Source organism: Oncorhynchus mykiss, unplaced genomic scaffold (assembly GCF_057628025.1).
Source record: "Oncorhynchus mykiss isolate SJ-2025 unplaced genomic scaffold, ASM5762802v1 scaffold103, whole genome shotgun sequence".
NCBI lineage: Eukaryota > Metazoa > Chordata > Actinopteri > Salmoniformes > Salmonidae > Oncorhynchus > Oncorhynchus mykiss.
In genome coordinates this window covers 2,762,501-2,775,367 of record NW_028322102.1, presented here as the reverse complement: position 1 = coordinate 2,775,367, position 12,867 = coordinate 2,762,501, and the positions used below count along the sequence as shown (strand labels likewise).

The 12,867-nt window shown below is 49.3% G+C and overlaps 1 protein-coding gene across 5 annotated transcripts in view; it reads right to left on the bottom strand.

The window, feature by feature from the left end:
* Positions 1-12,867, bottom strand: part of LOC110516214 (ornithine aminotransferase, mitochondrial) — a 36,612-nt gene that overhangs the window by 19,876 nt on the left and 3,869 nt on the right. For 3 of the 5 annotated variants that reach the window (XM_090228920.1, XM_090228924.1, XM_090228921.1), the window contains exons 2-5: positions 4,298-4,520; positions 2,953-3,177; positions 1,347-1,442; positions 874-1,001 (exon numbers count right to left, since the gene is read on the bottom strand). In XM_090228920.1, coding sequence (XP_090085046.1) covers positions 874-1,001; positions 1,347-1,442; positions 2,953-3,177; positions 4,298-4,502 — 654 coding nt within the window. In that variant the 5' untranslated portion in view covers positions 4,503-4,520. Of the gene's footprint in view, positions 1-873; positions 1,002-1,346; positions 1,443-1,564; positions 1,590-2,588; positions 2,614-2,952; positions 3,178-4,297; positions 4,521-12,867 lie in introns of those variants that run through there. The other 2 variants (XM_090228923.1, XM_090228922.1) reach the window with 2 other exon arrangements.

Sequence of the window (12,867 nt, the reverse complement as noted above, 5' to 3'; positions counted from 1 at the left end):
TGTGTATACTGACGCAATATGGAGGAAAGGCCCATTTCCCCAGACTTCGTCTGGACTAAGATTGCTCAAACAGGACTAGGCCTGATCTGGCTCCAGGAAACTGGCCTGTAGAGAGGTAACATCAAGGTTCAGGAAACTGGCCTGTAGAGAGGTAACATTAAGGTTCAGGAAACTGGCCTGTAGAGAGGTAACATTAAGGTTCAGTATTATAGAGGAACAGGAAACTGGCCTGTAGAGAGGTAACATTAAGGTTCAGTATTATAGAGGTTCAGGAAACTGGCCTGTAGAGAGGTAACATCAAGGTTCAGGAAACTGGCCTGTAGAGAGGTAACATCAAGGTTCAGGAAACTGGCCTGTAGAGAGGTAACATTAAGGTTCAGGAAACTGGCCTGTAGAGAGGTAACATTAAGGTTCAGTATTATAGAGGAACAGGAAACTGGCCTGTAGAGAGGTAACATCAAGGTTCAGGAAACTGGCCTGTAGAGAGGTAACATCAAGGTTCAGGAAACTGGCCTGTAGAGAGGTAACATTAAGGTTCAGGAAACTGGCCTGTAGAGAGGTAACATCAAGGTTCAGGAAACTGGCCTGTAGAGAGGTAACATCAAGGTTCAGGAAACTGGCCTGTAGAGAGGTAACATTAAGGTTCAGGAAACTGGCCTGTAGAGAGGTAACATTAAGGTTCAGTATTATAGAGGAACAGGAAACTGGCCTGTAGAGAGGTAACATTAAGGTTCAGTATTATAGAGGTTCAGGAAACTGGCCTGTAGAGAGGTAACATTAAGGTTTAGTATTATAGAGGTTCAGGAAACTGGCCTGTAGAGAGGTAACATTAAGGTTCAGTATTATAGAGGATGTGGTCATGTCAGCGCGTACCTCCAGAGCAGCGATGTCGTTGTAGGGGATGAGCCCAAAGCCGGGCATGAAGGGACCGAAGCCCTCGTAACTGCTAGGATCTGTCGAGCTCGAGATGGCTGCCATGGTTCTCCCCCAGAAGTTACCATCTACAGAGGAGAGGTTAGCCACAGTACAGTAGTATCCTTCTTCTATGGTGTTCATCGCACAGAGTTCCAATGCATTCTGCCACGTGAGGGAACTAAATTAACTGCAACCCGATTACAGGAATATGGCATTCAAAATAACATTGTAACAAATACAGCTGCAAGCAGCCATGCCGGGGTTCAAGCACTACGGCACCACCGTAACAATGATTGTACTGCACTATAAAAAGGTGTATTTCAGGAATGCACAGCTAGAATAGACAGGGAGGGACAAACGCCCCGTATCTCAGGACATGATGGGAAACCCCCCCCCCCACCCCAAAAAAAAGGTGCTGTGTATCGACTTACTTGCAAAGATGATTTTGGCCTGATTCTTGGGAACGCCCTTCACAGTGTAGGCCCACTTACGGGCCAGCTTACAGGCCGTCTCTCCTCCCTCCACACCTGGTCCACAAAGAGGGAAAGAACATTAATGTCGCTATACTTTAGAATTGACATGTTGTGTACCACGGACCTCCACCAGCAGATAGACATGTCAGACAGCTAGCTCCATCAGGCCTCCTAACCTGTGTTCATGGGCAGGTCATATCAGGCCTCCTAACCTATCAGGCCTCCTAACCTGTGTTCATGGGCAGGTCATATCAGGCCTCCTAACCTGTGTTCATGGGCAGGTCATATCAGGCCTCCTAACCTGTGTTCATGGGCAGGTCATATCAGGCCTCCTAACCTGTGTTCATGGGCAGGTCATATCAGGCCTCCTAACCTGTGTTCATGGGCAGGTCATATCAGGCCTCCTAACCTGTGTTCACGGGCAGGTCATATCAGGCCTCCTAACCTGTGTTCATGGGCAGGTCATATCAGGTCTCCTAACCTGTGTTCATGGGCAGGTCATATCAGGCCTCCTAACCTGTGTTCATGGGCATGTCATATCAGGCCTCCTAACCTGTGTTGATGGGCAGTACATATCAGGCCTCCTAACCTGTGTTCATGGGCAGGTCATATCAGGCCTCCTAACCTGTGTTCACGGACAGTATATATCAGGTCTCCTAACCTGTGTTCATGGGCAGGTCATATCAGGCCTTCTAACCTGTGTTCACGGGCATATCAGGCCTCCTAACCTGTGTCCATGGGCAGGTCATATCAGGCCTCCTAACCTGTGTTCATGGGCAGCAAATATTAGGCCTCCTAACCTGTGTTCACGGGCATATCAGGCCTCCTAACCTGTGTCCACGGGCAGGTCATATCAGGCCTCCTAACCTGTGTTCAAGGGCAGGTCATATCAGGCCTCCTAACCTGTGTTCATGGGCAGGTCATATCAGGCCTCCTAACCTGTGTTCACGGGCATATCAGGCCTCCTAACCTGTGTTCACGGGCAGTATATATCAGGTCTCCTAACCTGTGTTCATGGGCAGGTCATATCAGGCCTTCTAACCTGTGTTCACGGGCATATCAGGCCTCCTAACCTGTGTTCATGGGCAGGTCATATCAGGCCTTCTAACCTGTGTTCACGGGCATATCAGGCCTCCTAACCTGTGTCCATGGGCAGTAGGCCTGTTCATGGGCAGTACATACTGTATCAGGCCTCCTAACCTGTGTTCATGGGCAGTACATATCAGGCCTCCTAACCTGTGTTCATGGGCAGGTCATATCAGGCCTCCTAACCTGTGTTCATGGGCAGTAGGCCTGTTCATGGGCAGGTCATATCAGGCCTCCTAACCTGTGTTCATGGGCAGTAGGCCTGTTCATGGGCAGGTCATATCAGGCCTCCTAACCTGTGTTCATGGGCAGTACATATCAGACCTCCTAACCTGTGTTCATGGGCAGTACTTATCAGGCCTCCTAACCTGTGTTCATGGGCAGTAGGCCTGTTCATGGGCAGTACATATCAGGCCTCCTAACCTGTGTTCATGGGCAGTAGGCCTGTTCATGGGCAATACATATCAGGCCTCCTAACCTGTGTTCATGGGCAGTACTTTGTCGTATCCAAACAGGGTGGTGATGTACTGCTCGTAGGCCCCCAGGATGTCGTTGTAGAAGGCTCTGGAGGTCAGGGTGAGCCTGGAGGCCTGGGCGTTCAGAGCAGCGATGATCTTAGGGTGACAGTGGCCCTGGTTCACTGCACTGTAGGCGCTCAGGAAGTCATAGTATCTGTTGCCCTCCACGTCCCACACATACAGACCTGGGGAGGAGACGAGACAGAGCAGAGGGGGGGGGGGGGGTTGGGAACAGGTACTGGAAGCAAGCCTTGTCCCAAACCAGAACGGCCAATAGGGCAGGAGCCAGAGGCAGCTTGATATACAGTAGACAGGACACTAGTTAGTCTGTCAGGAGTCTACCAGCAACGTCCCGACGCAGAGTGTACCGGCAACGTCCCGACGCAGAGTCCACCGGCAACGTCCCGACGCAGAGTCCACCGGCAACGTCCCGACGCAGAGTGTACCGGCAACGTCCCGACGCAGAGTCCACCGGCAACGTCCCGACGCAGAGTCCACCGGCAACGTCCCGACGCAGAGTCCACCGGCAACGTCCCGACGCAGAACGCAGAGTCCACCGGCAACGTTCCGATGCAGAGTCCACCGGCAACGTCCCGACGCAGAGTCCACCGGCAACGTCCCGACGCAGAGTCTACAGGCAACGTCCCGACGCAGAGTCCACCGGCAACGTCCCGACGCAGAGTCCACCGGCAACGTCCCGACGCAGAGTCTACCGGCAACGTCCCGACGCAGAGTCCACCGGCAACGTCCCGACGCAGAGTCCACCGACAACGTCCCGACGCAGAGTCCACCGACAACGTCCCGACGCAGAGTCTACCGGCAACGTCCCGACGCAGAGTCCACCGGCAACGTCCCGACGCAGAGTCCACCGGCAACGTCCCGACGCAGAGTCTACAGGCAACGTCCCGACGCAGAACGCAGAGTCCACCGGCAACGTCCCGATGCAGAGTCCACCGACAGCGTCCCGACGCAGAGTCCACCGGCAACGTCCCGACGCAGAGTCTACCGGCAACGTCCCGACGCAGAGTCCACCGGCAACGTCCCGACGCAGAGTCCACCGACAACGTCCCGACGCAGAGTCCACCGACAACGTCCCGACGCAGAGTCCACAGGCAACGTCCCGCCGCAGAGTCTACCGACAACATCCCGACGCAGAACGCAGAGTCCACCGGCAACGTCCCGACGCAGAGTCTACCGACAACGTCCCGACGCAGAGTCTACCGACAACGTCCCGACGCAGAGTCTACCGGCAACGTCCCGACGCAGAGTCCACCGACAAAGCAGGATCTCTGTGGGCTCACTCACCCTTTCCTTTCTCCAGCGCCACAGGAAGTGGGTGGTAGTTGTGTGCTCCATACTTCTCCTCTCTGGCATACACCTCCTCAGCGGTGAGCGGTTGGTCCATCTTCAGTTTGGAGGCAGCGGTAGAGGCGGGACGCGTCCCAGAGTGGACAGCTCTGGTCAGGGCCGGGGCAGCGCTCCTCAGGCTGTGGCTCAGTTTGGAAATCATCTTAATGTCTTCTACAGTCTGCACAGAGAGAGAGAGAGACCAAGACACACACAGATAGAGACAGAGAGACCGAGACACACACAGACAGAGACAGAGAGAGACACACACACAGACAGAGACACAGAGAGAGAGACATTGTGAATAATGTTATCAGGTGTATGCTCATGACCTGGATTCTCTTGTTCAGTTGTTTTGACAGCCCACTATACCAAGCAGAGTAGGCATAATCAAAATGACATCGAATCATGGTTGAGACAAGCAGTTTCTTAAAACCTCTTTAGGATGCTGCGAATTTTCGCAGCTTTTTGTTAAAAATCGCGCAACATTTCAAAGTCCTGCTACTCATGCCAGGAATATAGTATATGCATATGATAAGTATGTGTGTATAGAAAACACTCTGAAGTCTCTAAAACTGGTTAAATTGGGTCTGTGGCTATACAGAACGTGTTTAGGAGTAAAAATCCCTGGTAAAACGGTTTACCAAAAACACAAAAATAATATTAATCCGCCATTCAATGAATTGTTTAAGGCGACAGAAAATATGCGAATCCCCTGTAAACGCCTACAGATTCCACACGATGTCGCCATTGCTGTCAATTTCTGCCTAATTTATCCTTGGTTAAGTCACGAATAGGCCCTTCCTGTCTTGAGGCGCACCACAGGATGTTGTGAAAATGAAAACATGGCCGATGATTTCCAGACTTGCTGCTATCGAATACAGATCGCCCTGTGATCAATTTTATAGATTATTAACGTTTATTAATACCTAAAGTTGGTTTAGAAAAGTAGTTTCAAGTGATTTGTAAAGGTTTATAGGCAACTTTTGTAATTTTAAAAAGTGACGTTGCGTCTTGTAAAGGGGCATTTTCCAGGAAATGACTGGCCTTCAGCAAATGACATTTTGGGTATACAATGACGGATTTAATCGGGAAAAAGACCCAATTGTGATGTTTATGGGACATATAGGAGTGCCAACAAAGAAGCTCGTCAAAGGTAATGAATGTTTTATATTTTATTTCTGCGTTTTGTGTAGCGCCGGCTACCGTAAAATCTGTTGTTTAGGTGACGTTCTGGTATTTTGGGGGGGTGCATGCTATCAGATAATAGCTTCTCATGCTTTCGCCGAAAAGCATTTTACAAATCTGACTTGGTGGCTAGATTCACAACGAGTGTAGCTTTAATTCAGTACCTTGCATGTGTGTTTTAATGAAAGTTTGAGATTTATCGAGTACTATACTATAGTACTATAGGTGGCGCTCTGAAATTTCCGCTGAGGTGTTCCTGTGCAGGGATCACCTCGGTAAGATTAACTTTGGATGTTAAAATATCTAGTGTTACGATAACAAAAACTTTTCAATTTGTTCTGTCATTTTAGAAATATATTTTTTTTAGGAGCAATCATGTCTCCAGAAAGGAAGGGATCTAAGGGACATACCAAGATAAGATACACTTGTTTTAGATTCAATCTCCTTGCCTGCACAGTTCACTTTTATTTTGTCAACTTTTAAGCAATCTGCATTCTGTTCCAAAGAAAATAGATACGTTTTTTCGTAAATATATAGTGAAAAATTTGGTTGACTGACAACAAAGTCTAAAAACAAAACTACAATTCCTTACTCGGGGTCTCCTCTATGTGAACTGTATCCTTCCCTGATATCAGTATGCGGCTGAATCCTCAGCATAAAGCAACAGTTTGCACTTCACTGCATCTGGTATATCATTAACGTATATAAGAAATTAGAGTGGCCCTAAAATGGATCCCTGCGGTACTCCACGGGATATTTATTTGGCCTCTGAAAGAACATCTTATCTGTTCTGTTGGTTCTGATAGGTCAGAGAGTGAGACTGGGAACAGCCAGCAGGGAAGTCCTGTATGGCCAAACTTTGGAAAGTTAAATGAGAAGGTGATGAAACGCAAACTTTGGCGAGTTGGAATTGAGCTAGACTGGCAGTACAGGTCCAATGCCGAAAGGGAGGTACCGTGAGACCCAACCCACTGCCGAAAGGGAGGCACAGTGAGACCCAACCCACTGCCGAAAAGGAGGCACCGTGAGACCCGACCCACTGCCGAAAGGGAGGCACCGTGAGACCCGACCCACTGCCGAAAGGGAGGCACCGTGAGACCCGACCCAACAGTGCAATGAGGGACGACCCAACAGTGCAATGAGGGACGGAGGGAGATAATCACAGTGCTGATTACAGAAACGATTGGAGTTGATATGCAGCAATTGTCAAATGGTGGAGGATGTCTGCTTCAATACCATAACCTGTTTGGGATAGGGGGCAGCATTTTCACGTTTGGATGAAGAGCGTGCCCAGAGTAAACTGCCTGCTACTCAGTCCCAGTTGCTAATATATGCATATTATTAGTAGATTTGGATAGAAAACACTCTGAAGTTTCTAAAACTGTCTGAATGATGTCTGTGAGTATAACAGAACTCATATGGTAGGCGAAAACCTGAGAAAAATCCAACCAGGAAGTGGGAAAACTGAGGTTTGTCGTTTTTCAACTCTTGGCCTATCGAATACACAGTGTATCTTGGGTGATTTTGCTTCCACTAGATGTCAACAGTCTTTAGAACCTTGTTTGAGGCTTCTACTGTGAAGTGGGGCAGAATGAGAGGGGAATGAGTCAGGTGTCTGGCAGAGAGCCACGAGCTCGTGACGCACGGTCATGTGAAAGTTACCTCGCGTTCCATTGCTTTTCTACAGACAAAGGAATTCTCCAGTTGGAACATTATTGAAGATTTATGATGAAAACATTCTAAAGAATGATTTGACCTGGGATTCCTGGGAGTGCATTCGGATGAAGATCATCAAAGGTAAGTGAATATTTATAATGCTATTTCTGACTTCTGTTGACTCTAACATGGCAGATATCTTTTTGGGTTGTGTTGGTCTCTGAGCGCCGTACTCAGATTATTGCACAGTTTGCTTTTTCCGTAAAGTTTTTTTTAAATCTGACAAAGCGGTTGCATTAAGGAGAAGTATCTCTTTAATTCTGTGAATAACACTTGTATCGTTTATCAATGTTTATTATGAGTATTTCTGTAAATTGACGTGGCTCTGTGCAAATTCACTGGATGTTTTTGGAGGCAAAGCCAAATGTAAACTGAGGTTTTTGGATATAAATATGAACTTGATCGAACAAAACAGACATGCATTGTGTAACATGTTGTCCCGGGAGTGTCATCTGATGAAGAATATCAAAGGTTAGTGATTCATTTTATCTCCATTTCTGCTTTTTGTGACTCCTCTCTTTGGTTGGAAAATCGCTGTATGCTTTCTGTGACTAGTTGCTGACCTAACATGTTCTGCTTTTGCCGAAAAGCTTTTTTGAAATCGGACACTGTCGTTGGATTAACGAGAATTTTATCTTTAAAATGGTGTCTAATCCTTGTATGTTTGAGAAATTTGAATTATGAGAGTTCTGTTGATTGAATTTGGTGCCCTGCAATTTCATTGGCTGTTGGCGCTAGCGGAACCCCGTGCCTAGACAGGATAACGGCATATCTAGAACCAGACTACAACATGCCATGTGGAAAAACCATGAGGACAGCAGTAAGTACCATTGAGTGGGTGGGGACAGCAGTAGGGGTTCCACTAGTTACCACAGCCAAGAAGTCAAAACTGGCTTTATTGTAAAAAAAACAAATCACGAAAACAAAAAGTATATTTTTGGTGTTATTTTAAGTGTTATTTTATCAGTGTGGTTAAGATTAGGTTTAAAATCATTAATTGTAGAAATAGGTTTTCTGACTTTGTGGCTGTGGTAACTAGTGAGGACCGGTAGGTAGGTTGGCAGGACAGGAGTAGACTAACTGCTAGGGGGCAGTGCAGTTCATACAAGGAACCATATTTGGATTGTGAAGTCATTTTTAAAAACATTTAAAACCATTAAAAATAATAATAATATTAAGAATTGTTTTACATTTGTCACATTCCTAGTTCATTAGGCACCAAACAGAAGAAAATGCACTGGAACGTCTGCTACAGTCTACAAAGTTGCCCGTTTCACTCGGCATCAGACGGTTTTATTCCGTTTCGTTCCTAGTGAACACAGCCCACAAGTTAACGATAACAATAGATCAACCAGGTTCTAGAGTAACATAAAACCTTAAGCAGAAGTCTCACAACGGCAATGGGTCACAGAGCTTCTGATAGCTGATGTCACAGTGGTCATAAATCAGACCCTGGTCATCAGGGGGTGAAATCATGAATCAGACCCTGGTCATCCGGGGGTGAAATCATGAATTTGACCCTGGTCATCAGGGAGTGAAATCATGAATCAGACCCTGGTCATCAGGGGGTGAAATCATGAATCAGACCCTGGTCATCCGGGGGTGAAATCATGAATTTGACCCTGGTCATCAGGGAGTGAAATCATGAATCAGACCCTGGTCATCAAGGGGTGAAATCACGAATCAGATCCTGGTCATCAGGGGGTGAAATCACAAATCAGACCCTGGTCATCAGGGGGTGAAATCACGAATCAGACCCTGGTCATCAGGGGGTGAAATCACGAATCAGACCCTGGTCATCAGGGGGTGAAATCACGAATCAGACCCAGGTCATCAGGGGGTGAAATCACGAATCAGACCCTGGTCATCAGGGGGTGAAATCACGAATCAGACCCTGGTCATCAGGGGGTGAAATCACAAATCAGACCCTGGTCATCAGGGGGTGAAATCACGAATCAGACCCTGGTCATCAGGGGGTGAAATCACAAATCTGACCCTGGTCATCAGGGGGTGAAATCACGAATCAGACCCTGGTCATCAGGGGGTGAAATCACGAATCAGACCCTGGTCATCAGGGGGTGAAATCACGAATCAGACCCAGGTCATCAGGGGGTGAAATCACGAATCAGACCCTGGTCATCAGGGGGTGAAATCACGAATCAGACCCTGGTCATCAGGGGGTGAAATCACGAATGTGACCCTGGTCATCAGGGGGTGAAATCACAAAACAGACCTTGCCACAAAGGGTGGTGGGTTAAAAACTGTCCTCATCCAACCCTGGCCACAAAGGGTGGTGGGGTACAACCTGTCCTCATCCAACCCTGGCCACAAAGGGTGGTGGGGTACAACCTGTCCTCATCCAACCCTGACCACAAAGGGTGGTGGGGTACAACCTGTCCTCATCCAACCCTGGATGGGTGGTGGGGTACAACCTGTGCTCATCCAACCCTGACCACAAAGGGTGGTGGGGTACAACCTGTCCTCATCCAACCCTGACCACAAAGGGTGGTGGGGTACAACCTGTCCTCATCCAACCCTGACCACAAAGGGTGGTAGGGTACAACCTGTCCTCATCCAACCATGGATGGGTGGTGGGGTACAACCTGTCCTCATCCAACCCTGGCCACCAAGGGTGATGGGGTACAACCTGTCCTCATCCAATCCTGGATGGGTGGTGGGGTACAACCTGTCCTCATCAAACCCTGGCCACCAAGGGTGATGGGGCACAACCTGTCCTCATCCAACCCTGGATGGGTGGTGGGGTACAACCTGTCCTCATCCAAACCTGGCCACAAAGGGTGGTGGGGTACAACCTGTCCTCATCCAATCCTGGATGGGTGGTGGGGTACAACCTGTCCTCATCCAACCCTGGATGGGTGGTGGGGTACAACCTGTCCTCATCCAATCCTGGATGGGTGGTGGGGTACAACCTGTCCTCATCCAACCCTGGCCACCAAGGGTGGTGGGGTACAACCTGTCCTCATCCAACCCTGGCCACCAAGGGTGGTGGGGTACAACCTGTCCTCATCCAACCCTGGTCACCAAGGGTGGTGGGTACAACCTGTCCTCATCCAATCCTGGTCACCAAGGGTGGTGGGGTACAACCTGTCCTCATCCAATCCTGGATGGGTGGTGGGGTACAACCTGTCCTCATCCAACCCTGGCCACCAAGGGTGGTGGGTACAACCTGTCCTCATCCAATCCTGGTCACCAAGGGTGGTGGGGTATAACCTGTCCTCATCCAATCCTGGATGGGTGGTGGGGTACAACCTGTCCTCATCCAACCCTGGCCACCAAGGGTGGTGGGGTACAACCTGTCCTCATCCAACCCTGACCACAAAGGGTGGTGGGGTACAACCTGTCCTCATCCAACCCTGGCCACAAAGGGTGGTGGGGTACAACCTGTCCTCATCCAACCCTGGTCACCAAGGGTGGTGGGGTACAACCTGTCCTCATCCAACCCTGGCCACCAAGGGTGGTGGGGTACAACCTGTCCTCATCCAACCCTGGTCACCAAGGGTGGTGGGGTACAACCTGTCCTCATCCAATCCTGGTCACCAAGGGTGGTGGGGTACAACCTGTCCTCATCCAATCCTGGATGGGTGGTGGGGTACAACCTGTCCTCATCCAACCCTGGCCACCAAGGGTGGTGGGGTACAACCTGTCCTCATCCAACCCTGACCACAAAGGGTGGTGGGGTACAACCTGTCCTCATCCAACCCTGACCACAAAGGGTGGTGGGGTACAACCTGTCCTCATCCAACCCTGGCCACAAAGGGTGGTGGGTACAACCTGTCCTCATCCAACCCTGGTCACCAAGGGTGGTGGGGTACAACCTGTCCTCATCCAATCCTGGTCACAAAGGGTGGTGGGGTACAACCTGTCCTCATCCAATCCTGGATGGGTGGTGGGGTACAACCTGTCCTCATCCAACCCTGGCCACCAAGGGTGGTGGGGTACAACCTGTCCTCATCCAACCCTGGCCACAAAGGGTGGTGGGTACAACCTGTCCTCATCCAACCCTGGTCACCAAGGGTGGTGGGGTACAACCTGTCCTCATCCAATCCTGGTCACCAAGGGTGGTGGGGTACAACCTGTCCTCATCCAATCCTGGATGGGTGGTGGGGTACAACCTGTCCTCATCCAACCCTGGCCACCAAGGGTGATGGGGTACAACCTGTCCTCATCCAATCCTGGATGGGTGGTGGGGTACAACCTGTCCTCATCCAACCCTGTCCACAAAGGGTGGTGGGGTACAACCTGTCCTCATCCAACCCTGGCCGCCAAGGGTGGTGGGGTACAACCTGTCCTCATCCAACCCTGTCCACAAAGGGTGGTGGGGTACAACCTGTCCTCATCCAACCCTGGCCGCCAAGGGTGGTGGGGTACAACCTGTCCTCATCCAACCCTGTCCACAAAGGGTGGTGGGGTACAACCTGTCCTCATCCAACCCTGGCCACAAAGGGTGGTGGGGTACAACCTGTCCTCATCCAACCCTGGCCACCAAGGGTGGTGGGGTACAACCTGTCCTCATCCAACCCTGGCCACCAAGGGTGGTAGGGTACATTCTGTGATAATGATATACCAGCCTGGCATCAGTATGTGATCCTCCACTCAGTGTGTATTCAGCGGGCAGGAATGCCGAGTTGCACTTCTCTTTCAAACACAGCGGCACAATAGAAAGACCTGACCTCTGCTAGACCTCTGGATGCCCTGGGTTCACATCAACTAAACCCCATACTTTTAAATGAACTTGTAAGTGTTCACTTGTTCCTGATCTTTTCTCTCTGATTAGCAGCACTGTTGCTATGGAAACAACGCAGGGAGTCCCAGGAAGAGTCTAGTGAAAAGAGTGCAGGCTAGACGGAGTTGGTATGCTGCAATAGAAGGGAGAGATAATACACTGCAGTTGAAAGAGAACGGGCAATCACATGGCTGGAGTCTGATTCATTAATCTAGATGAGATGATCAAGTGACACTACACATTTAAATGACCGGCCCACTGGAAAGGCTTTTTAGGGCTGTGTAAGTTACACCTCTTTACAGGTGGGCTCTTCATGATATTATCAAAACTTCCTAGCTGAGAAATAGGGCTAAACTTTACCTATGAAAAAACACCAGTTTAACATTTGACCAATTCTAAAGAGCTTGTTGTTCACTAGATTAACGCTTCAGTTCAATTCCAGTTTTTAGTTTTGTTTAAAGATCACATATTTCATAGAATGAACACAGGACACATCAGCAGGACAACTAAATCCACGTGGATTGAACAGTAGGGAGAATGCTAACTCCATAGTGGTGTTGATGGTCTTTAACCAGAGAGTTAAGTGAGTCAGTCAGGAGTCAAGTCCCTGACCTCACCAAGGTTAATGTCTGTCCCACGAGGGCAATGTTTGATTTGCCAAATTGGTCATGGAAGAAGGTGATAGGTTGAGGTCGGCACCGCCTCCCAAAAACACACCCCCTGTCCAAATTGGTCATGGAAGAAGGTGATAGGTTGTGGTCGGCACCACCTCCCAAAAACACACCCCCTGTCCAAATTGGTCATGGAAGAAGGTGATAGGTTGTGGTCGGCACCGCCTCCCAAAACACACCCCCTGTACATCACAAGCCACAGCTAAATT